The 25,834-nt window shown below is 40.0% G+C and overlaps 1 protein-coding gene across 4 annotated transcripts in view; it reads right to left on the bottom strand.

The window, feature by feature from the left end:
• Positions 1-24,154, bottom strand: part of LOC149319519 (amine oxidase [flavin-containing] A-like) — a 29,590-nt gene extending 5,436 nt beyond the window's left edge. Inside the window, exons 1-13 of one of the 4 annotated variants that reach the window (XM_089511893.1) lie at positions 23,997-24,154; positions 19,784-19,875; positions 19,607-19,701; positions 19,199-19,336; positions 13,525-13,629; positions 12,196-12,287; positions 9,374-9,515; positions 7,897-8,046; positions 7,159-7,318; positions 6,239-6,335; positions 3,941-3,994; positions 2,015-2,072; positions 1,790-1,884 (exon numbers count right to left, since the gene is read on the bottom strand). In XM_089511893.1, the coding sequence (XP_089368019.1) occupies positions 1,790-1,884; positions 2,015-2,072; positions 3,941-3,994; positions 6,239-6,335; positions 7,159-7,318; positions 7,897-8,046; positions 9,374-9,515; positions 12,196-12,287; positions 13,525-13,629; positions 19,199-19,336; positions 19,607-19,699 (1,184 nt within the window). In that variant the 5' untranslated portion in view covers positions 19,700-19,701; positions 19,784-19,875; positions 23,997-24,154. Of the gene's footprint in view, positions 1-1,789; positions 1,885-2,014; positions 2,073-3,940; positions 3,995-6,238; positions 6,336-7,158; positions 7,319-7,896; positions 8,047-9,373; positions 9,516-12,195; positions 12,288-13,524; positions 13,630-19,198; positions 19,337-19,606; positions 19,702-19,783; positions 20,586-23,996 lie in introns of those variants that run through there. The other 3 variants (XM_089511894.1, XM_089511891.1, XM_089511892.1) reach the window with 3 other exon arrangements.
• Positions 24,155-25,834: the final 1,680 nt, after the last annotated feature.

Raw genomic sequence — 25,834 nt, 5'->3', positions numbered from 1 at the left:
CCTTGCAGATAATGGCTTTTTATAAGGTGCTGACATGTACCTAGAGGTACTGTGACTAGCTTTGCTTGTCTGTTATTTTCTTTTGATATTTTTATGAAGGAATTACAATTCACTGACAGCTTTTCAGAAAGCACCACCTTATCTATCATGAATGCTGAAGTCCTTTATAGCAATGTCCCCACAAAGGTAAGACATCCCTTGTGATGGCAGTGCAGAATGTCTCCAAAATATGTTAATATCTTTGTGGCTGCCTTAGAACAATGCATTCTTAGCTCCTTTTCCCAAAGTGTCTTCCCTATCTGACATACATTTATATGACAACTATATTATCTGGACTCATAGACAGGATGTCCTGGGAAAGTTCCACAATAAACTACATAACTTTGATTGAGAATTAATCTTATCCTAGTCAATGTTACAATTTCACTTTCCAGACACTACAATGCAGTTATACTGGAAACCTACTGACTGCTACACATACTTAAATGATATCGGTTTACACCAGAACAAATCAGAAAATCTGGGTTGGCAGCCAAATTCTACAATATAACCAGCTCTGTTCACACTTGTTACACACATATTTTCTTGTAAGGGTTAAACTCTGATGTTTCTTAGACAATAATATCCACCCAAGGAAATAAAAACAAATCAAAATAGATCAACAATCAGTTTTGTACCCCAGAACAACTTATTACAGAACATACCCAAGGGAGTGTCCAGGTTATTCTGTGCAAAAATATTGTACTCCTCTCTACCAAGCCCTCTAACAAACTCCTCTCTAACAAGCTCAGAGAACTGTACAGTAGGCAGGCAGCTATCTAGCTGTAAACAGACTAATATCTGATCATGTAACACAGATACAGAGGTAGGAAACAGACCATGTGACAGAACCAGATGTCAATTCTACTTTGGCAATACTATTACATCACCTAATATTTAATCTACAGTATCTGTTGTTCATACACATGCTCATTTTCCAATGCTCTATTGAATTTTATATAGGATGCACAGACAGGCCTATTAGCAAAAGGGTAAATACATCTGACATACAAATGACAATATGCAAAAATCAATGAGGGAACACTGTAGTCTTCCAGAATGGCCTGTCTCTGATCTCAAGACATGAACAAAGGAACTTCAAAAACAGATTTCAACAGGAAACAGTTAAAACAGTCCAACCCTCTCTGCTGTAGCTTAAACAGAGACACAAGCTTTTAAACGCACAGTAGGCTGTCAGTATCTGCTGGCATTTGGTTCCAGGACCACTCATGGATAACAAATTCTATGGATGCTCAAGTTCCAGTGGTGTAATAAAATGGTGTCCTTACATAAAATGGCAAAATCTTGATTTTGTTGGCAGTCTCCCTTCCAAGTAGTAATCAGGGCTGACTCTGATTAGCTTCCAAGATCAGATGGGATCTGGTGCCTTTAAGATATTTACCAGTTCCTCAATACTAGTATGTCAGTGTTATTATCCAACTGTTGTTTTGTGAATGGAAACCACTGAGGTAATTATCACTGTCTGCATTCTCTGTGTTTTAATTTTCCCTGATTGCATGTAAATATATTTCTGCTAACTGAGAATAAGACTTCATGAATTTGACGAAGTGCACTGAGTCCATGGATGTTATATTAAATGTGTTAGTCTATAATGTGCCACAAGGCACTTTGCTGTTTGTGTGTTTGTGTGCTAACATAAACTACTCTTTGAAAATGTATAGAATATTTTGTAGTCCAGCCACTGATGATAATCAGTATCAGCAAAAAAATATATTATATCTTGTTTTACCTTCCAGATTGGGACATTACACCAGGTGGAAGATAGGCTATACAGCCACCAGAATATTGCTCTTCACTCCAGTTCTTTTCTTCATAATGCACAGGCTGCAGGAACAAAGCATGAAAAACAAAGCATTAGATAAATTTAAGTCTAGGACCCAAAGAGTTAATACAGTTTAGCCAGGAAGTTGTAATTATTAATACTTTACTAATGTTTGATGCTCTTCTTCCTTACATGTAATGCTTCTTTTGTTCCCAACACTTTTGCATACAGTTCACATATTTTTTTCTTTCTACATGAAGAAGAAAAAGAAGAAGAAGGTACATGTGAAAGAATCCAAATTCAGGATAATATGATCGATAGTAAACTATCAAATCTATAGTACAGGTCTAATTACAAAATATGTATATTTTTAATAGGCCCATCTTTTCAAGTACACTGATATTCATACACTAAGCTGCTAGACTTTTCTCTCTGTCTGCATGCTCCAAAGGTGTGCTCTTGACTTGGCCATTATTTGGAAGTGGGGTACATTCAGAGGAATTCATTTTTCTCACAGAACACTCTATACTGTTTCCCCCTCTTAGGTTAGATGGTAATGGAGGAAATGTTTATTCAGGCCATTATCTCTTCTCTCCACTAAAATATTCCCTCCCATTTACAATCTCTCTCTTTCTCTTACACACACACACACACACACACACACACACAGTTTTGCTTTCTAACCAGGAGGTAGCTACAAACCAATGTGGATATGGATGGCAGCACAGTTAACAAAAGCATGTAGTTTTGCACAGTGAACTAAAATGCTTTCTTTTTTATTTCACTGCATTGCACTAATTTTGGTTCTATGATTACTGAACAAGATAGTTGTTCTACTATAATAAGCAGTTACAGATAACAGGGAAAGGTAAACATCACTTCTCTTGCATTCATCTCTTAGTCACTATTAGAAGCTGCACTATTCCCAAGACAATTTACAACATAAAATGTCCAATTCCATATGAATATAACAAGTACATAAAATCATATTTGAGGATGAGTAAGTTAAGACAAGCCAAAAAAACAAGAGTTTAGGGTGAAGGATTAAACATGGTGGAAGCTCTCTGAATAGTGTACAAAGTATACCTTCCTGAAAGACATTCAAAAAAGAGACTGGTTTTGTTTCTCCTGAAGCATCTGTGGCTCCATCCCAAGGACCTCGGTGATTTTAGATCAGGGGCCAATTTCCTGTTCTGGGGCAAGATGCCTAAACTGATGGTTGTCGGCAGGTTCAGGCATTGAGCAGAGTTTCTTTCTGCAAGGGCTGCCTGAACTGGGAGTCTTGTGCTTTTGCTCCTGCTTGGATAGCGAATTTCAGAAGGTAGCATTACAGGGTTGCCATTCTGGGCAAAAATTTTGTTTTGGTGTTCCTCAGGCTCCACTCCATTCCCAATGCTCATCAGTATCTACATTGGGGAGGAGAGGAAACATGTGGCCTTTCAAATGTTGTGAACTGCTAAAAGGAGAGGAATTCTAGGGTTTTCAGTTCAGAAACATCTGGACAGCCGCATGATTCCACTCTCTGATCGACATAAATGAATGGGCAGAGACTGCCCATAGGAGGAGAATGAGGCTCATTTGCCTAAGAAATGTTGTCGTCTCTAAACCATGTTGCCCTTCTCTTGAAAGAGCAGATTCACTGTTTAGGAGTATTCATTGATCCAATTTTTCTCACTTGATGTCCTAATGGCCTCAGAAGAAGACAGGAATCTGCCTTATACTGAGTCAGACCCTTTGTCAATATTGCCCAGTATTGTCAACATTAACGTTCAGGCAGAAGTTTTCTCTCCTGTCTCTATTGAATCCAGTATTATCTAGAGAGACTGGAGACTGAAGCTGGGATCTTCTACATCTAAAGTGTATGCTCTGCTATTGAGCTAAAGCTCAAAGCACCACTGAATACTTTTTATCAGCTTCAGTTGCTATACCAATTACACTTCTACCTTGATAGAGAGCCTGGTTGCAGTTATCTATGCTGTGGTAACATCTCTCCTCGATTATTGCAACACTTTTAAGGAGGCACTTCCTCTAAAGATGGTCTAGAAACTTCATAACAAAGAGCAACAAGTCTGCTTTCATGATAGACAATACACAGATTTAGAAGTTGCGTATTCTTACCTCTCTTCTTTGCTAAGCTCTGTTAGTTTAAATGCTTTTCGTGCAACAATAAAGCTAAATTGAAAAGGAATTACACCAATTAATACACTGATTTGAGAAATACACATGTAAAACTTTTCTATTAGAGGCATTTAAAACAACAACACAGAGACAGACAGAGATGCTGTGTCAGATCTCATTTAGGGAGAAAGGCCGGATATAGGTGCAATAAATAAACAGACTTTTGAACAGAACTGTGCCTATTCAACTGCAGCACAGCAGAAACTGCCCTGTGTAAGAACAAGTGGGTCTCTTGATAATGACACTAATGACCTGGAAGAAAGGTGTGTGTGTGTGGTGGTGGTGGTGGGGGGGGGATATCAGTGCAATCTTGTATCCAGCCAACCTGTTTGTATCTAGCAAAGAAGCTGTCAAATGACCTAGGAATGGTGATCAGCAGAACAGATGACATGGCAGGAAAAGCCAGCCTATCATCAGTCTTTCCTAACAGGTGTTCAGCCTTCCCAATTCTTGATATAAGTGTGAATGACTTGAATATATGGTTGGTCTTGCTCTCTCTATACCTATAAATAAAATGGAATGTCCATGTTCTCTCTTTCCACCATCACTGACTTCAGTTTAAGATATAAATATTTTGTATAATTTACATGAGATGAGATCTATGGTTTTGAAATCAGTGAAGTGCCATTTCCCCTAAAAATCCTTCTTAAATGCTCTCTATATTTTTTAAAATTACACCAACTGACTATAAGTCTGGTATTTTTAAAAAATCACAAGGCAGTGACGGGAGGCAACCATATCCCTCTCCTTAGTATTACAGATTTATAGCATGTCATGGCAGGGGGTTAGACTGGATGGACCTTGCAGTCTCTTCCAATTCTACGATTCTATGATTCTAATCTGTTTTGAGGATTCAGAATAGCTGTTTATGAATGCAATGAGAAACTTGCAATTTGCAGTAAGCAAGCAAATAACAGATTGTGTTTTTTCATGTGGTCCAAAATGCTGCTTCATTTATGTTGTTATTTTCAAAAAGCAAAACACCACAGATTGCCATAACTATCAGAAGATGAGGATATAGTTGTTTTTCCTCTTGATTTTGCTTGTTTAATTTAGTCATAATCACTTCTCCACTACTGGATCTCTCTTTGTAATGTTCATATTGGGTATACTAGTTACATGTAATGGCAACAGCCTTGAGGCACTCCTGGCAGTCACACTGGAGAAGGAGGAAACAAGTAATCCCTGAAGAGAAGCTGGGATCATTCTTATAAAGCCAAACCAAGGATGGACAGATAAGGGAGCTGATTTTCTGCTCCTGTGCACCCCGCAACCTTAGTTTTACATAAAAACACAGCTATTATTTCCATCCTTACTGCTTCTACTGTTATGGAATAAATTCCAGAAGCATACTACACCAACTTGTGCTGATACATTTCAATGTTTATTCCATTATATTGTCTGAAATATGAGGAAGATCAACATGGACTTTTACAGACAATTGGGTGGGCAAGTAATGCTAGGACTGGGAATGTGAGAATGAAGGAAATCAGCTCCTTAAGAGGAAACAAAGTAGTACCTAGTTATGCTGAGCTCTCTAAGGCCAGCAATAAGTGGTAAAAGGTGATGATTACACATGTGCTAAAGCAGAGGATATTCAGGACATATTTAATGGCATGCCATAAATATGATTTTTCTAAAGCGTAAAGGATTGGGAGCCAGTGACCTATAAGGTTGAATTACAAGTCTCATCACCCCTCAGTATTGACCAGGCTGATTGAGGTTGGTAGGAACTGGAGTTTAACAAATATGGAGGGCCACAGATTCCCCAGTCTTGCTATTAGATTGCCTTATATTATTTAGGGCCTTGGACAAATGGGCCTATAGTGCATCCTTGTCATGTGCTAGCGGTTGGCCAAGGGTGCACCGCGCATATGTGCCTCACTCCTAGCACGTGACGAGGGTGTCAAAATGGCGGTGTCCTGTACACATGGGCACTGCCATTTTGACATGACCGATGCTTAGCCCCCTTCTGATGTTGTGAGTGAGCACTGCTGCATCACAAGGGCACTGCAGAAAGAACCCGCTTTTTGCGGGTTCTTTTTGGTGCGTGAGGAGGCCATGCAGTTTGTCCGTTGTGGCTTCCTTGCGTGGCAAAACAAGGCGCCAGTCGACTGCCCTTTTTGGGCGGTCTGTACCCCGCCCAGGTTACAGTCTATAAGTTTGACAACAGCCAATTTTTCTAAGACTTTGACAAATATTTCTACAGTGCAATATATAAAATATTGGATGTCTTACCCCATAATGGCAGGCTCAGACTCATCTGGTTTAGTATCATCTAAGGCTGCTGAAACTGGAGCTTCCTCATCCAAAATCATCATGGCACCACAGCATCCTGACAGGAAAAAGGAAAACTAAATAGCTAAATTCACAGTGCTACTGCTAGGGACACATCTTAACATAAACACATGCACACCGGGGTTTGTTTGTTGAATGTTTGTTTTTTACATTTATTGATCTTCAGAACTGTCATACACCAAAAATAATGCAGTTTTCTAAACTTCCAGGGAATGGGCCCAAACAGACAGGCCAAAATAAAGCTGCTTCAGGTCACTTTGGAAGTATGCTGTTTAAATGCTGCATGAGTCCTAAGAGGACGGAAGCCATGTCAAAGCCATACTCCAGTCCTAAGTACTGGAGTGCAGCTTTGGTGCAGCTTCTGGCCTCGTAAGATGCGTGTATCATTTAAACAGCATATCACCAAAGTGACCCAATAGCAGCTTTATTTTGGCCTGTCTTTTTGGGCCCAAATATCACTAAAAAGTTGCTAAAATGCATCGCTATTGCCTAGTGTCATGAGGAAAGATAGTGCTAATATTTAAAACTACAGAGGTAATGGATCTATTTATGATATGTTTACATAAAAGACGGAGAGAGAAACTACATGAGTAAATGTCCAGAGTCACATGAAAGCATAAGGACATCCATCATCAGATTTCTGTAGTTGTGATTTACCAAGCCAAGCTCAGCATGACAGCTCCATCAATACCCAGGCCGCAGTCCTAGCCAGCAGGAGAATGATTTAAAAATCTTTCATGCTTCCACTTCTGTTGTCAGCATCCAGCAGTTAAATTTCAATAAACACAATCTCAGGGAAAGTTATACGATGTTAAGTCTGACCTGAAGATGCTACAAATTCTTAATTATGAAACACATACCCAGTTTTCTCCAGAAAGCTTCTTTGTAGAACATCATGCTTTTAATAACAGAGCCCTTTGGAATACGTTGGATCAACTGGTTTCTTTTTGTAGGCAATTCTGGCTTGAAATGGATCTTTGTGGTTAAAAGAGGTGGAATGGCGCTGATCACATACCTGCCCTGTAAAATGCAACATAGAAAAATAACCAGCTTATGTATTTTAAAATTATATATTTGAAATATTTGTATCTAACTTTGCAGGCACACTGTGGTTACAAAGCAATTGATAAGGCTCTAAATAATAGAGAAAATGAACCAGATATAAAATAGTATAAATAAATGTGTCTTAACATTTTTAAAAAGTGGTGAAATCATACATATTTGCCCTGGGATAAATACATTGGAAAAGTAAACATTGACAAAAAATCAGTGTAAAAAGGTGAGCAAATATTGATTGGTGTACAGGTTTTTCATACAGTTTCTAGCTATGCACACTCATCACTTCAATCAATCTGGGATGTATATGAGATGAAATCTATGAGCATTGTAATGGTAGTCAAGTGACATATTTACAAAAGGATGCAAGACATAGTGTCAGATGCTTTGAGGAGAAACATTCACAATTAAATCAATAAAATAAGTTTTAAAGACACCCCCAGAATAATCTGCAAGGGTGGGCTAATAAAAGTGAAGTAAAAGCTGATTAACTGAATATGAACCCTCTTAAAGGCATACTGCATGCATTCTTATTCAATTACCTTATATATCTCATGGTTCAATGTCTCCACAATAACACTGTCACCTGACTGATCAATGCTAATTACTGGTCTCCCCAGTTTAACACTATCTTTGAGTTGTTCCATCATTTTTTCAGCAATTTGTCCAGAACCCCCAACAAACTTCCTCTCCTAGAAGAAAACAAAGCAGATTTGGAAGAAAGAGAAGAAATTAGTAGCCAGAAATTGGTATGCTAGAGGACAGATTTATTTAGGTGGTAGGCTGAACAGAAGCTGTGGTAAATACATTACGAACAGTTTAGGACCATTTGCTTAAAAAGCAAAAAACCCAAACTTTTGAATAAGAACCACTTCACTAAAGTAGAGCAGTTATAATTTTTTCCTCCTCCAGTTAGCCCGTTATCTTTTGTATCTTTTGTTGTGCTGGAAAAATCCATTTGGCAAAAAGCATGCTTTTATTACCATTTTCTTCTGGAAGGAGAACTGAAGTGCTTTGACAGCATGCAGAGAGGCAAGTAGAAAGTCTTGTGTTTCTCTCGTGCTGCTTCTCAGCATTCTTTTGCCATGTGATAAAGCTCATAGAAAAAACAGGAGTTCTCCTAAAATGGTTGGCAAGAAACAGAAACAGGGATACTGGGGAGGCAATGATGCCAAGGGCTAAAAGCTGAGTAAAAGGGCAAAAAGGTAATGTACAGAAAGGCTAAGGGCTAAAATTAGACAGTTAAGTTCCTGCCTGTCATGTGACAGACACATGACACCAAGAATCCTACTTCTCTTAATGTTTTGACAAGAGGCATGTATTTCCTATGGTCTCTTAGTACTAGATTGTGCATTTTGAAATTGGAGAAGTTACTTCTTAAAACTACAAGTCCCAGAACCTCCACCTAGTATGGTCAGTGAACAAACTGTATCTGCTTCAAGGAAAATTGTTTTTTTCTAACATACAATAGTATAGTATATCTATTTAATTCTAATTATGAAACACGTGATCAGACATTAAAATCTTTTGCTACCATTTCTGTCTGTCAGATCATGAGAAATCAAGCAGTTGACAGCACTGTCAGCACATATATGTCCAAAGATGACTTCTCTATTTACAGAAATGGTATTTTATTTTCCAAATACTCTGGTTCAACTCAAAGACCTCCCCAAATATCTTTCAGATTATGACATCCAGTAAGTGGTACTTCAATTGTATATTCATTCATCTAGAGATATTGGTTTATATTATGTTTTAAGTACACAGTTAATTGGCTAGTAACCATGGAAACAATAGTACAGCAACATGGTTGAATGGAAGAGAAGGAGAGTAATATTAATCTAATTTCCATAGCATTCTAAATATGATGCTACATTTCTGTTGTTATTCCAGATCTGTAATAAAACTGATGTTTTCCACAATGTTGTTCATTGTAGTTTATACTCTTTATAAATTACAAAAAGTGGCACACCATATTCTTTCTTTATAAAGTCTGAAAAAAAGTACACTTTTACATACCAGCCCTCCATTTGTTATAGAAGACATCCTGGTAGTTCCCCCACTCAGCTTCACATACCACAAAAACCAGAGAGCAGAGACTTCATGGGTCTCAGCAGTGATGTTGACATTCACAAAGTGTGTTGCATAATCCTTGGTAGTTCTGTGCAGAAGACACAATACAGACAGAGAAAGACTTGCTTAATTTCATTATATTTCAGAGTACTTTTCTCCACTAAAATTAAATGAACTACCTTCTCAGAATGCAATTGTAGCACCTTTGGGACTGAGAAAAAGAAAGAAGTTGGTAACATAAGCTTTCATACTGCTTTATCACACCAGGGGGCAAACAGGATTTAAACGAGAATTAAATGAGAGTTCAATAGGAAATGTCGTGTGATAAACATCAGGCATTTCCTGTTTAACTCTCGTTTAACTCTTGTTTAAATCCTGTTTGCCCCCTAGTGTGATAAAGTAGATAGACTTCAGTCCACTTCCTCAGATGCATTTGAGGAAGCAGACTGAAGTCTACAAAAGCTTATGTTATCGACTTCTACCTTTCTTTTGGTTAGTCTCAAAGGTGTTACAAAAATCCTTTGCATACTAATCTAGGGGGTCATTCCCACTGGCAGGATGAATCGCTTCCTGATTTGCTTGTGCCCCTGTTATGAAAACGATTTTAAAAGGACCCCAGTTCCCACTATGAAAGGGGATCTTTTCCTTACCCAGGTCCAAGTGATTTAATTTGCCCTGACTGTAGTTGCCACTGGCAGCACGCTTCAGAATCCATGATGTAAGCGGCTGCCCAGCTTGGAAATTGGGGGGTGGGTGGGTGGGTGGGTAGAGGCTGAGAGAGTGTGAAGCAAGGCCGGGGAGGTCACAGGCGAGCCAGGGGAGGATGAAGGGAATCCCTGGGAAGAACACAGGCAAACCAGGGGGAGGAGAAAGGGAAGCCCAGGGAGGATACAGGGCGTGTTCCTTGACTCGTCTCAGATGGCTCAGGTGGATGCGATGGTCAGGAGCACTTGCTATCAGCTTTGGCTGATACGCCAGCTGTGCCCCTTCCTGGAGCAGGGAGACCTTGAAACAGTAGTACATGAACTGGTAATCTCTCAACTCGACTTCTGTAATGTGCTCTACATGGGGCTACCCTCATGCCAAGTTCAGAAACTTCAATTGGTACAAAATATGGTGGCCAGGTTGGTCACAAGCACATCCAGAACTGCCCATATTACACCAGTTCTAAAATCTCTCCACTGGCTGCCTATCAGTTTCCGGGCAAGGTACAAGGTGGTTGGTTCTAACCTTTAGAACCTGGGACCTGACTACTTGCGGGAGCACCTACTTCCATACAATCCTCCCTGCACATGTCGGTCCCCTCGGAAGAATCTTCTACAACCTAAGAAGACTTTCAACAGTGACTCAGAGGGCCTTCTTATCAGCTGTTCCCACACTCTGGAATGACCTGCTGAACGAGATCTGCCATATTACCACCCTGGAAGCCTTTAAAAAGGCTATTAAGATGGATCTGTTCCGGCAGGGCTTTCCAGACTAGGTTAGATCCATTAGATCCATTAGACTTGCCTCCCTCTCTATTGATACTGATATCAAAATGGATTGATACCATCACCCCTGTCCCTCCCTCCTCATTAACAGTGCTTATCTGCCCAAAATTTTAGTGTATTCCTATTGGACAGTTTTAAATTTAATCTCTTTTTATGGGTTGATCACTGATTTTATGATTGGGGGAGGGTTGGTTTTTTTTAAAGTGTAATTTTTAATTGTTTTATGTTTTAATTATACTGTTGGAATCCACTTTGATTCCTTTGTGAAAAAGCAGAATACAAACAACAACAACAACAACAACAACAACAACAACAGGTAAACCAGGGGGGAGGACAAAGGAAATCCCAGGGAGGACACAGGCAAACTGGGGAGAGGACGAAGAGAAGCCAGGGAACACAGTTTTAAAAAGAAAATAATATAAAAGTAATTGCAAAATTGGTAGAATGGTTTAGCAACTGCTTGCCTTTGCAAGTAGCTGTTTTGCCAATCTATCAATTTTTCGATAATTTTTATTTTTAAAAAAGACCCAAAAGGCACCACTGTGCATGTGTGTGTGTGTGTGTGTGTGTGAGAGAGAGAGAGAGAGAGAGAGAGAGAGAGAGAGAGAGAGAGAGACATCCCTGAGGAGGAATGGGAAACACACAACCCTCTGCCCTTTGTCCCTCCTCTCTAAAAGAATCGATTTTGATCTGGCATTTCCACTGTTGGGACATGAGTCAGAATTGATTTTTTTGGAAAAGAACCTCTAAAAAGCTGCTATCAAATTAACCCGGGCTTTTTGCGTTTGCTGTGGATTATTTCCACTGGAATCGATCCAATGAGATGAGAATCAATTTCCAATGGGAACTAGGGGCATATAGCTCGAATCAGGATTCAAAGCTTTTGGTAGTGGAATGACGCCTAGATATTCATGTCTTTGAATTCTATGATTTTTGAAAACTTGATCCCCTCCCCCCTCACCATTCCTCTCTCCTTTTGCATCATGTCTTTTTAGATTGTAAACCTGAGGGCAGAGAACAGTCTAATTAACTACCTGTAAGACACTCGGAGAGCCTTTGAGGCTGAAGAGCAAGGTATAAATGAATGAATAAATAAATAAAGCATGATAAATACATTTCCTCTATTTGATGAAAACTTGATGAAAAGAGGATCATTTGAATGAATGAAAACTCTTCCTTTGACAACAAGTTTTCCTAATAATCTGTCCATACGCTCAGGCAAACAGCTAAGAACCAAGTACCATAAGGTAAAGTTGCAACATGTGTTAAATTACTTACTTTGTCCAGCAATGTTTGTCAATAAACTCTTTCATTGTCATTTTGTCCAATTGTTCAGCATTTGGTGCATCCCAGGGTGCTTCGGCAGGAATCTAAAGAGAAGGAATAAAAGTTGCTGCAACTTTAAAATCTTTTCACCAAGGTGACACTCAAATGTCACCGTACCACTCCTCCCACAATTTAATCTTGAAATAAAGGACATTAATGTAATCCCACAATTATAGATAGTTTTGTTTCATATTTTATGTGGGGGGAAAAATTAAATAACTAGATTTGTAAACAGATCTAGAACCACTGACAATAGGAAATGCATTTTCAGATTTTGTTTCTAATACTGTAAACATTATCTAGATTTATTTTTATGCTTAATATATCTCACAGTACTTCTCTCTTTCATACTGAACATCCCATGAGGCAGTTGTTTCTATTTCTTTTTTAAAAAAAGGTCAGCCATTTAATTGAGTACTTCCCTAGACCAAACTGCTAGTTGTGATGACAGATGTGTAATATATTTAAATAGAGAAATGCTCTAATCAGAAAAAGGAGGAGTGGGCAATCTGTTTTTTACAGGAAAGAGAATGATAGATTTCATTTATAAAAACCTACCCTGTACTTGCTATTTATTGCTCACAGCTTCCTGAGATGCCAACTAGTCTGTTCTGAAGGTGCTATACACTTTGATGGTTGTGTATAATACAAGACATATACATCTAAATCTGTTTATGGCTTATCAAAAGTAGAATGATTCTAGACTGGGACTATATCTGAACAAGGTAACCAAAACACAGATTTCTACCATCTGTGTTTCATTGATGGTTGGTTCTATTCTCTACAAACAATAAGCAGTGTTTCGGGTATAATTTTTTTCCTCAAGCACATATAGCAATGGTTCTTGAATTGTGCTTCTCAACATGTTTTGCCCAAGAAACTCAGCCACCATAGTCAATGGTAAGGGATTGTGGGAACTGAAATTCAAGACATCTGAAAGACTGGAGGCTGATAACCACTACTATGTGGTGCAGTCACACTTGCTCATTAATCCTAGCAAATGGTGTTCTTTGCCCCATACATTTTACAACAGTAAAATTTAATCTTCATGTAATTCTTAAAGTGGATTTTTTATTCTGAGTGCTATCTACCTAGAGATTTGATTCTTTTCCATAGAAGTGTTTCATGCTTTTCATCCATTTTTAAATTATAAAATATGAACATAAAATAAAATTATAAAATATAACATCCAATTATAAAGTATGAATTTTATAAATATTGAAAATAGTTATTCAGGGGGTCAGCCATGTGCATGTTACATCTTCATTACTTCCAGCATACCTTTTCACCGAATTCATTCATTGTTCTCCAAAAATTATTAATATCTAGATACACGAATGGATTCCATATTGAAGGAAAGGCACCACAGAGTGGATAAGACTTCCCCTGGATAAAGTAAGAAAATAAGGAGTTTCTTAGCATTAAGGTCAAGTCTCCATAATTTGTGTGGAGTTGTACTGATTAACTCATCAACATTCAATAAACAATACGTAGATTAAATCCTAACAGAATCCTAACTCTCACTGAGTGTGCATCCCCACTGAATGTATTATTTTGAGAATTAGTCAACTAGGTAAATAAACTTGATTAAATGGGCCTACTCTAATTAAAACTAAATCGTATTTCAATTCATTCGAGATGTATTGCTGGAGAAGAGTGCTGGGGATTCTGTGGACTCAGAGTGCATCTGCACTGTAGAAATAATGCATTTTGACACCACTTTAAGTACTCTAACTGCATCCTATGGAATCCTGGGATTTATAGTTTTACAAGGTCTTTAGTGTTCTCTGCATTAAACTGCAAATCTCAAGATTCTGTAGGACAGAGTCATGGCAGTTAAAGGGGTGTCAAATTGTTTTATTTCTGCAATGTGGGTACACCCTCAGTCATGCAAAGGGTTAAAGGACTCGGTCTCTCCAGACTTCTGTTCTGAAGGTTTGTATGCAATCTCATATGAACTTACATAATCAGAAACACTCTAGGCCAAAGTATTAAGGGCAGCTTGCCATATTATTTGTTGCACAGCTTCACAACACTTGACTTTTCTCTTCCCACAACCATTTTACTCTGTTGCTATTTTGGTTTCTGTTTGTTTGTTACTTGGGCTAATTTTAATACTATGTTACTTATTTCATTATTTTGAAGGTGTTGTTCATTGATTATTTTTTTAGCACTGCTAATGCATCTTGAGTTTTACAGGCCTCTTAGAACACCTCTGTGGGTGGAGGAAAGCAGGGCAGAAATCTATGGATGAATACATGAACAGATATGCAGAAACACGCACACAAACACATGCCACTCCAAACATGGAGTGTTCTATTTCTAAAAATTTAAATCAAAGAATGTATGAAGAAATACAGTTTCAGGTTCACTAGTCACCTATCCAAAATATTAAAGTTAATCATTATGAGAAGTACCCCCTCAGTCTTGCGTCCACCATCCTATTGATTCTGTTCCAGTATCTAAGGGATGGATAACTGAGGGGGGCATATTTCAATATTTATTTTGTTCCTGTAGCACAGAGGTGGGTAAATGCAGGAAAAAAAATATAAAAATTGTATTTTCCTGTAAGACAGAGGTTGGGGGCTTTATTGGTGATTCTACTGTTGTTGTTATGTCTTCAAGTTGCTTCTAACTTATTGTTACCCAAAGGAAAATCTATCATGGGATTTTCTTGGCAAGATCTGTTCAGAGGAGGTTTGCCACTGCCTTTCCCTGAGGCTCAGAGTGTATAATAATAATAATAATTTGTTTTATTTATATACTGCTATTCCAAAGATCATAGCGGTGAACAGCAAGTAAGCTAATTAGCAAGTAAGCTAATTTGCCCCCAACAGTCTGGGTACTCATTTTTGCGACCTCGGAAGGATGCAAGCCTGAGTCGAGACTTGAGAAAGTCTCCCACTGGGTTTCCATGGCCAAGTGAGGAATCAAACTGGTCTCCAGACTCGTAGTCCAACACTCAAACCACTTTGCCACACTGGTGGTGAGGTTAGCAACTATTAGGGGCTTTAAAGGACTGAATCTCCATTCTTTTAACACTTGGTTTTCTCCCTAAATGGCCTGTGAGGGGGTGGTGGTGGATGTGAATGACCATATTGCTACATTCAGAAGTCCTTTGCACTCACCCTCACCTGTTCAAGGCCTAGATGAGTCCCACTTCTAAATAAAAATGGCTCAACAGCCACTTGCTGTCTTGGGGGAAAAGTCACGAAAGGCACCAGAAATATAGAGGCTGAGAGGTAGAAGAGCTACTGGCAATTTTGGGTACAAATTAAACAAACACCACAAATTTGTGAGGTTGTGGGAGCACTTCAAAGGCTGGGGGAAGGCATGAGGTCTGCATACACACTTTGGACTCTCTTTGTTGCAATGTAGCTGTTTTCACAGCGTTACATCTGAAATTATGAATTTGGTCTTTGGCACAGAAAGGCAAAGCAGAAGACGTTTCTTCTTCAAAAGAAACATAGTTGAAACATAGGAGAGGCTTTCTCTACCTAGTCTGCTAATCTGTTTGTTCAATGTCCTAAAAGAAATGAGCTGCCATGCACAAACTAGACCAGGGAGAGAGCAGGGATTTGCCATTTAAAATCATGCCCTGTGTTTCCCTGGATGGGACAAAGAGTTTGGATTGTTTCCTACCTTAAAAGTGTCAGTAAAGGCACCTGAGACAATGTTGTAGCTAAATAATTGTATTAGGAAAAGAAATAAGAAAGGTATACTTTGAGCAGATACTGCCTACTTAATGTAGCTTTTTCTGCTATACTGGTGTAAGGGAAAACACAAGTAATTTGAAGCATTTTTTCAGCAAAAATACTTCCACCAGTTTTAGCTATTAATCCAACTGGATAAGGAAGCAAACTTTACAGAAAGATAACAAGATAAACATTCTTTCAGATAAGGCTTTTATTGTATAACTGCTCTACCAGCACAGACTTTTACAGGGGGGGTGAGACATTGTTTTCTCCCTTTTGTGTTTTCCTGCTTTTTTTTTTTGTCATTTTACTTAATGCAAAAAATCCATTAAGGAAGCAAAAAGTGCACACTGCTGGTAGCACTAGGAGGTGTTTAAATGGAAGACTATACCCAGCCTGATGCATCCACATCTTTTTCTTAGATGATAATCACCAAATGCACACCTTTTGTTAAAGAAGTTACAGATTCATTCCCACATAAATGCCAGAACCTTTTAGTGTTCAAGATAGCAATTTTTCTTCAACAATTAGACAGATATCATGCAACCAGATGAGTGCTTTCTATTCAAAATGTTTATAAGCATCTGGGTAAAAAATAAGTACTTTTGCTTAAACTTGTGGCAGTTCTGAAATGATGACCTGAAGGCTGGAGGATGTCTATGAAACACAACTTGGTTGACATGTTAATACCCCCATGGGGTTGGTTTTTTTTTAACATGCAGTTTTGGCTAAGATATGCACCAGTGGTTTACTGTTGTTTTGGGTCTTCAAGTTATTTCTACTTACAACACACTAAGGTGAAGATATCACAGGGTTTTCTCGGCAAACTTTGCTGAGAGGGAGTTTGCCTTTTTACTTCTTCTGAGGATGAGAGTGTGACTTGTCCAAGGTCACTCACTGGATTTCCATGACCAAGCGGGGATTCAAACCCTGGTCTCTAGAGTTGTAGTCCCACACTCAAACCATTACAGTATGATGACTATTAACTTTTAAACTTTCTGTTTGCACTGTGTGTGGAAAAATATCACTTTCTGCAAATAGACTCATAATGCAATCCTAAACATCAGGGGTAGGTAACTGGAGGATGTGAGAGTCAATTTTCACCTCTTGACACATTTTCAGTCAAAAATCAAACCAGAATCCACTTCTATGTTTGGACAGGGGTATTTTTGTAATGTTGCGGGGGGTGGGTGGGTGGGGTGGGGTGGGGGCTTTGTGTATGTAAGAATAAACCACTTTTAGGATAAAAACGACAGCCACAGACCACTGCTCTTAAATTTCTATTCACCAAAGAATGTTTCTGCTCTTTAGTTTTTGATATGAAAAATTAATGTAACTGTAGGTTCAATGGAGCATTAAAGATTCAGTATCTGGGCAAGGTGCAGGCACTTTGTTTTGGAAGACCAATAAAAAATGTTGCTCTTTGAACCTACAGATCATGATAACTAGGCCCTGAGTCCACTTCTGAAATACATATTTGCTCACCTGCATGATTATTTTCCATACTTTGGCTCAGTTCTTAATCAGAATAGATAATGCTGTCAAGAAATAAGAAGAAGACTAGAATTTGGAAGGGCTGATGTGAAGGAACTAGACAAGATCCTGAAGTGTAAAGATACACCATTGAATACTAAAGTTAGGATTGTCTATGCCATTGTATTTCCCATTTCTATGTATGTTTGTGAAAGCTGGACAGTGAAGGTAGTTTGTAGAAAGAAAATCAACTCATTTGAAATGTAGTACTGAGGAACAGTCCTATGGATACCATGGACTGCTAAAAAGACAAATATATGTCTCCTAGAGCAAATCACGTCAGAACTCTCCCTAGAAGCCAAGATGACTAAACTGAAGCTGTCAGCCTTTGGGCATGCCATGAGAAGACATGACTCATTAGAAAAGAAAGACAATAATACTCAGTAAGTTAGACGACATTAGGAAAAGAGGATGACCACATTCTAGAGGGATAGACTCAGTCAAGGAAGCCAGATGCTGAGTCTGCAAGACCTGAGCAGGGATGTTGAGGATAAGGTGACTTGGAGGTCTCTCATTCATATGGTCAACATAAGTTGAAATCAACTTGAGAGCAATTAACAATAAACAAAATGATTGTTCTTGAAGAATAAAAAAATAAGAAACAGTTAAAGCAAAAAAGTCTTGTACCAATCTTCCCTTTTAATTTCTATTTAAGGCCAGCTCTTAGGACAGCATTTGTCACTTCATCACCATGCCAGCACGTTTTGCATTTTTACTACATTTCACACTTTTCTATCCCCACACTATTGCAGTCTATCTAGATCATACTTCATGCACCTGAAAAAGTGGGTTTGAATCCACAAACACTTATTCTGAAGTAGGTTGGCCAAAACTATGCAGTAAGGAAGGATACATACAGATTTTTGCACTAAAGCCAGATGCATTAATGCTTATACCAAATAAAACATTTTAAGGTGCCACAAGCTTCTTCATTAGTTTTGTTGTTGCAATAGATTAACATGATTACCATCTTGTAAATTTCACTGGGTTGTCAATAAATGAATAATGAGTTAATTATGAATAATGAAACTTCGGATATTGAGCATTAATATTCCTAGGCTGGGCAAGTGGGAAGTCAATTTTAGATTGTGCTAAATGTACTAATTTAATTATGTTGATTATATGTTGTTTTAATAGATATAGGTTTTTATTAATAATTTATTAAGTTTTATACTATATACAATATCTTTAACAACAACACAAACATACAGTAATCATGTACCTTCCACACATTCTTTACCCTTTCATCACATCTTCATATATTAAATATCATTCAATCATTAGCTTCCTCTTAAAAATACTTGTTTATCAGCGAATTGTACCATGTCATATCTCTTATCTTACAGTTCATTTTTACTTCTATACCAATCTCAGAAGGTGATCTACTCACACTTTACTAACCCTCTTAAAGTATCAGCTTCAAAATATATATAGTTTTAAGGAGGGAGGGAATTTGAGATATTGGGGGTCGGTGGGTATTATTTTATTCTATTTTAAAGTTATTCTGGTAGCTAGTATAGAGTTATGATTATATTGTATTTTTATAATTTGATGTCTATTTGAGTTTGTATGATGTTTTTAAAATTGATTTTTTAAAACAAAATAAATGAACCAAATAAATGAAAACCAACCGGAGATCTATGTTTTTCATGTTATGATCCTTTAGCAGTTTTCCCCACTGTGCTATGCATGTTTCCAAAGCTGGATAAATAAAATGTAATCCTTACGTTTCTGTGCAGGATGCCAGGCTCAGCTACATTCACTTTGTATGTTTCTATGCCAAGTTCTTTAGCTAGTCGCAGAATTCGATTCTGTGTAGGTCCTATGTAGGATCCACCAAGATCTACATATTTCACTTGCTTGTTCTTGTCAAAAGAGGAAGAAATTGGAGAAATAATGTAAGCCAACTGCTGTCCAGAAACAGAAGATCCAGAAACTACTACTGTTTCATGGAAAAAAAACCTATTTCAGAAATAGGCCTAATTTATATACCTAAACTGAGAAGCACTGTATGTTTTCCATATTCTTAATTGAGCCATACAATGAAGAACCTTTTGCAACAATGTAGCATTCTCTTCCTAAATGTCATGTATTTATACAAAATATGGGGATGGTTTTAAAAGAATGGTACTTACCCTAATTGTGTGAGTCCGTCCCCCGACTCTATCCCGTGCTTCTAAAACCACAACCCTAAGTCCGGATTCAGACAACAGCTTGGCTGCTGACATACCTAAAGGAATGATGGAACAAGGTTTTTTTAAAATTACATTCATTTGCTTTAATACTAAAAAATGTAATATCTTTAAATATACCTCTCTAAAAGTCATCTGAACCACCATAGTTTGCTGTACTGTTCAGACACCAGATCTTGCCTTCAAAACCCCCACTTTATTTCTTTGTTCTGCTGAAGATGGACAACCTTGGTGTGAACTGGCGAACAAGCCAATGTTTTTGTAACAGTGTATTTGTAGATGCTTTTATTTAACATTTTATTTATTTATACTCTTATTTATTAGATATTTTTAGAAGCCAGCATGGTACAATGTTCTAAGTGTTGGACTATGGCTGTGGAGACCAGAGTTCGAATCCCAGCTCAGCCACGGAAACCACTGGGTGATTTTGGGCAAGTCACGCTCTCTCAGCCTCGAAGGATGGCAATGGCAAACCCCCTCTGAAGAAACCTGTCAAGAAATTCCTTTGATAGTGCCTTAGGGTTGGACTTGAAAACACACAACGATAACACATTTTTTAGATTATAGCTTGGAAATAACTGACTATATGTAACATGACACTTGCAATTATTTCCCATTTATTTTTCTTATAATAACAACTTCATTAGGAGTAACTCCATTCTTTTAGCAGTAAGACTGTAACATTTGTAGTTACTTTTCTAGTTATAGTGGATTGGAACCATTAAATGGTGGAGTACCTCTCCTTCCTCTATTAAATTGTACTGGATATATCAGACCCAAAGCCCATGTAGTTGAGCAGACTGGGGTCAACCAGGTGCTTATGGACAGCCCATTAGCTGGACAGCAGTAGACATGAATATATATGGAACTAGGAAGACCACTTTAAATCTACTTTTGGCTTCATCCTACAGAATACTGGGATTTGTAATTTTATGAAAGCCAGAGTTCCAGTGCAGTAATTTCAACATGCTTGCTTTCAATTGCCCCCACCCCCCACCAATCTATTCCCTGCCACTTGTAGCTGTTCCCTTGGTCTGTGCCTTCTGTCTGCAATAGAGTATATCTGCATTGTATGGTTATAGCTGTGGATGCTACTTGGATTGCAGTGGCACCACCCTACACATGATTTGGGATTCAGTCTGTGGAATTGTCCTGAAAACTCTCTGCTAGAAACCTCCAGTGTTGTAATTCAGTGGGAAATGAATGCTCTAGCAAACAATTTTAAGAACCTGACCAAACTTAAGTCTTTAGGACTAAGTCATGGCAGCAAAAGTTGTGTTAACCTATTATAACTGCAGTATGCTCCTTGTTGTTGCTGTGTGTCTTCAAGTCATTTCCAACTTCAGGCAATCCTAAGGAGAATTTATCATGGGGTTTTCTTGGCAAGATTTGTTCAGAGGAGATTTGCCATTGCCTTCCCCTGAGGCTGAGAGAGTGTGACTTGCCCAAGGTCACCCAGTGGGTTTCATGACTAAGCTGAAAATCAAACCCTTGTCTTCAAAGTCGTAGTCCAACACTCAAATCACTATGGCACACTGGCTCTCACTACTCCGCCGAAAAAGGAAAGAAAAAGAAGCTGCTAAGAGAACAGACACAGATGTAATTTAGCAGCAAGAGCTAGGAGATTACTACAAGTTTGTTTAAATAAAATTCTTCATTACTATACAATGCTATTGTCCTGATTTAGCAGGGTATTTAGCAAGTTAATAGATCCTCCCACTTTTCTTGCTGCTTTTAAAATATCCCAGTTTTCCTCCCACTTTCTCCCTTTGTCCTTATTTTATGCCAATTGCTACAAATGGAGCTGAATGTGAAAAAGTAGTTTGCACTCAAGAATCCTGCCCTTCCCAGTAGGCCCAAGCAAGAGCAAACACTGCAGCCTTTCCTAGCTTGTATCTTCTGCTCTATTAGTAACCTTTGCCATCTTACCCACCCATATCCCAGTTTCCATTTGTGAAATAATGGCTGGTAGGTATTATATAATTCCTGTTCCATTCCTAGTGGTAACAGTCACCCCGTGATGTACATTTGACCAGCAGAGGCTCTATTAGGAGACTTAACCATAGGCCACTGTGGTGTAGTGGTTTGAGCATTGGACTATGACTTCGGAGAGCAGGATCATACCCAGGGCATGGAAACCCACTGGGTGACCTTGGGTAAGTCACACTTTCTCAGCCAAGACCAAGCCCCCTTTGAACACATCTTGCCAAGAAACTACTGTGATAGGTGTTTATCACATGGGGGGACAATTGGAAGTATAAATGGTGATTAACTAAGAAATAGATCCCTCCCTCCAGTCCATCTGTTGCCATCTGGCCATGGAGGGAGAGATGCAAGCACAGCTGCATCGGGCCTAGCCTGAGGTAAGAAGCAGAGCCCTCCCTGCAGTCCATCTGCCTTGGTCCAAGCCTCAGAGGGAGAGAAGAACTGCTGGACCTGATCCCTTTCCCCACCACCATTCCCTCCTCCTTTTGTGGCGTGTCTTTTTAGATTGTAAGCCTGAGGGCAGGGAACCATCTAATTAAAATAATAATAATTGAAAGCAGCTCTGAAAGCCTTTGGGGCTGAAGGGTGGAGTATAAATACCGTAAATAAATAAATAACTCATAATAATCATGCAATAAACTCCATAGATTTGCCTTATGATTGCCAGAAGTCAGAAATGACTTGAAGGCACACAACAACCACCGCAATCCTCATCTCTTTCTGACGTTGGAAAACATATTCTTTTGGGCTCCACTCCAACCCCCAGAACATGGCTAGTGGGGTTGCAAACTGGGGTATTCCAGGAGTCCAAAAAGTAACTTTTCCTTCTCCTCCTTTCTTTTGAAGAACATTTCCCCCCAACAACAAAGTCACATAGCACAGTCAAGGCCATGCCCCCACACTTTTGTACTGCAAGAGCCAGATGGGTTTGAGCAACTGGGCCTGCATCTACACTGCAGAAATCATGCAGTTCAACACCATTATAACTGCCGTCCTGGCTCCATCCTACAGAGTCCTGAGATTTGTAGTTTGTGCAGGCACTGGCATGCTTGGGCATAGACAGGGTGAACAGGGCAAGGCGATGCAAAATGGAGGACATTCCAGAAAACATGGAGGACATGACCACAAAACCCCTAAAAAACCCGCTTCTATAAATGTCAATGATGTTTCTCTGCCATGCTCAAAATGGAGGACATTTTGACATTCCTCCTGGGCAGAAGGATGACATGGAGGACCTGTCCTAGAAAAGGAGGATGCATCCAGCAGAGAAAGCTAAAAGCCTTGCAAAACTACAAATCCAAGGACTCCATAGGATGGAGCTACAACACTTAAAGTGGTGGCAAACTCCGTTATTTCGACAGAGAGAGAGAGCATGGTACTTTCCTAGTTTAATTCCCCTTTAATGCTCTTTTTGGAGACTTTCTCTCCAGCCAGTGGCTTGAGCATTGGCTTGAGCATTTATTTTACTTTCTTTTTATCCCGCCTTTCCCCCAAAAGGCGGCTCACAACATAAAAAAACATTAAAACAACATTTTAAAAAACACTTCAAATAGCCTCATTAAAACAGTAAAAAGTAAAAAAAAAATTAAACATACAAAATTGAAAACATACAGAGGTTAAAAACAATCCTCCCCCTCCCCCATGAGATCTGACACTGGCCTGCGCCTCCTGGAGAGAGCTGGGTTCAAATCCTTGGGCCACAGCAACCCACCTTGGGCCAAGTCTCACTCTCTCAGCAAAGACCAAGGCGGCTGCTCTCTCTGGAGAGCAGGGTTCGAATCCCGCCCCTCGAGCCCCCAAAGCCCACCTTGGTCCAAGTCCCCTCCCTCAGCCTCAGAGGACTGCAAGGGCACCCTTCCCTCTGGAGAAGAGAAGGGCCAGCGAGAGGGTCGCCATTGGCCAACAGTGACTCGGCTCCCAGGCAGAAACCCATCCGCCTTGAGACCGCTTTAACTGCCCTGGGCTCAGAGCTAGGCAAGGCTGGGAAGTGTAGGGTTTGGGGAGACATGGAGCCTTCTCTGGCTGCATCCACACTGGAGAAACGACCCGGTTTGGCATCGTTTTAACTGCCTTGGACTCGAACTCCCAGAATTCCATAGCCTTGAGCCAAGGCAGTTGAAACGGTGCCAAACCGGGTCATTTCTCCAGTGTGGATGCAGCCTCTGTCAGAGAGAGAGCCCTGGTGCCACAATCAAGGACGTGCCTATTGCCTAGGGCTCCCAGGCACTCAGCCAGGGCAGGGAAAGCGTGTCTTTGGGACCCTGGCAGGCCCCCAGCAAGAGCAGAGAAGAAGGAGGCCTCGGTCTCCCAGCTGCCCCGAAGTGGAGACCCAGGGAGGCTCCCTGACCTGAGAGGCCGGCCCCGACCACCACCACGTCCCACTCGGAGCCCATGCTGCTGCCCTGGCTGGACCCACTCCCCGGCGCCTCCAGCTTTCTCCTTCTTCTGGAAGAAGCAGCAGCCTCCCAGCGGCAGCAGCCCTGCTCTCGCCCTCGGGCTTAGAAGGCCGGGCTCCCTCCCTCTCTCCCTCCCAGCTGGGCGGAGGAAGGGAGGGAAGGAGGCGGTCCCTGGCTCCCAGGCCTTAATCTTAACCAGCCCTCCTTCTTGGGGAGGGGTTTTCCAGGGCTTGACCTTTCTTGGGGGGCTTGGGCCTTGCCCTGCTCTGAGGCTGAGAGAGTGTGACTTCGCCCAGGGGGCGTTGGTGCTAGAGCTGGGGGGTCTCCAGGCAGCCTCCCTTTCCAGGACCTGCCCTCCATTTCTACCTCCTCCTAAAAAGAGGAGTGTTTTTAGCTTTGATTTGGTCATATCTGACATGCGGAGGAAGAAGAGGGGCAAAGGCTAAGAAGCACGCCTGGACATTGTCAGCAGGAAAGAAGAAACCCTGAAAGTAAACAGAGTGTGGCCACCAGGCCTGAAAAACACCAAAATCAAGACCCAGCAAATGCAAATGCAAAGCACCCAGAGAGAGGGGGATTCCCAGCAGGTAAAGGATCATGAGGTAAATGGACACTCTGAGGCCTTGCCATTCAACAACAGAACAACACACAGATGAACATGCAAACCACCTCCCCTCAACCAACGGTATATATACCCCACTCTCTTCCATGCCAGCATTCTCAGAAGATGCCAGCCATAGCTGCTGGCAAAATGAACTCCTAGAACATGGCCCATAGCCCCAAAAAACCACAAAAACCTATACTCATTTTCCTTAGCCATTCCTGATAGGGCCTAGAGGTTTATCACACGGGGATTTTTGCAGCTCAGATCCAGGGTGACTCCTGGTTCAGCTATGTGCATTCACATCGTAACATGAATGTTTTATCACATCTAGTTGCCCTTCTGAATTGAAGGGGAATCGAATCCAAGGCAAGTCACATGATGCAGATTTATGCAAAGCGGAGGGAGTGCACATTCACTTTTTTTCCGATTTCATCAAAAGGAGGACTCACTTTGGAATCACTGGAAGTGCCACGGAAGGAGCGCCCATAGAAAGGAATCTTGTCTGATAACACATTCACGTTATGACGTGAATTCGCATCGTTGGACCCGCAGTCACCCCGGATCTGAGCTGCAAAATCTCCAAAAAGCTCTGTGTGATAAACACCTTAGTTTCCAAGCACTTTACCTTCTTGATCACCTTACTTTGGGCACACTCCAGTTTCTCAGTTTCTCAGAGCTGGCCAGAGTAGAATGGTCTAGTACTGTTACTTCCCTCAGCCTGAACACACTATTCCTATTGATGCAGCCTAGAATTGTATTAGGGATTTTTTTGCTGCAGTTATCTATCACATTGGTGACGCATGTTTAGCCTATGGCCTCTAGATTCTTTTCAGCTCTACTGCTGTCAAGGTAGTTATTTCCCACCTTCTGTTTGTGCATTTCATTTTTCCTTGGAATTCATCCCTTACAAAATAAATTCCAACAGGGATAAATGTAAGTTCTCCAGTCTGTTTAGGTGATTTTGAATGCTGATTCTGTGCATTGTATTATTTACCACTCTTTATTTGGTGTCATCTGCAAATTTGATTATTAAATTCACTAGTATGTCATCCAAGACATTGAGATATCAAACAACACTAGGCCCAGGACATGAGCCTTATGGCAGCCAACCAGTCACTTCTCTTCAGGAAGAAGATGAATCATTTGTGAATGTTCTTAAGCCAATCAGAAACTTAGAAATTTAAT

Source organism: Sceloporus occidentalis, unplaced genomic scaffold, assembly GCF_023333645.1.
Source record: "Sceloporus occidentalis isolate IW3139 unplaced genomic scaffold, rSceOcc1.0.p SCAF_2, whole genome shotgun sequence".
Taxonomy (NCBI): Eukaryota; Metazoa; Chordata; class Lepidosauria; order Squamata; family Phrynosomatidae; genus Sceloporus; species Sceloporus occidentalis.
This window is presented reverse-complemented; position numbering and strand designations above follow the sequence as displayed.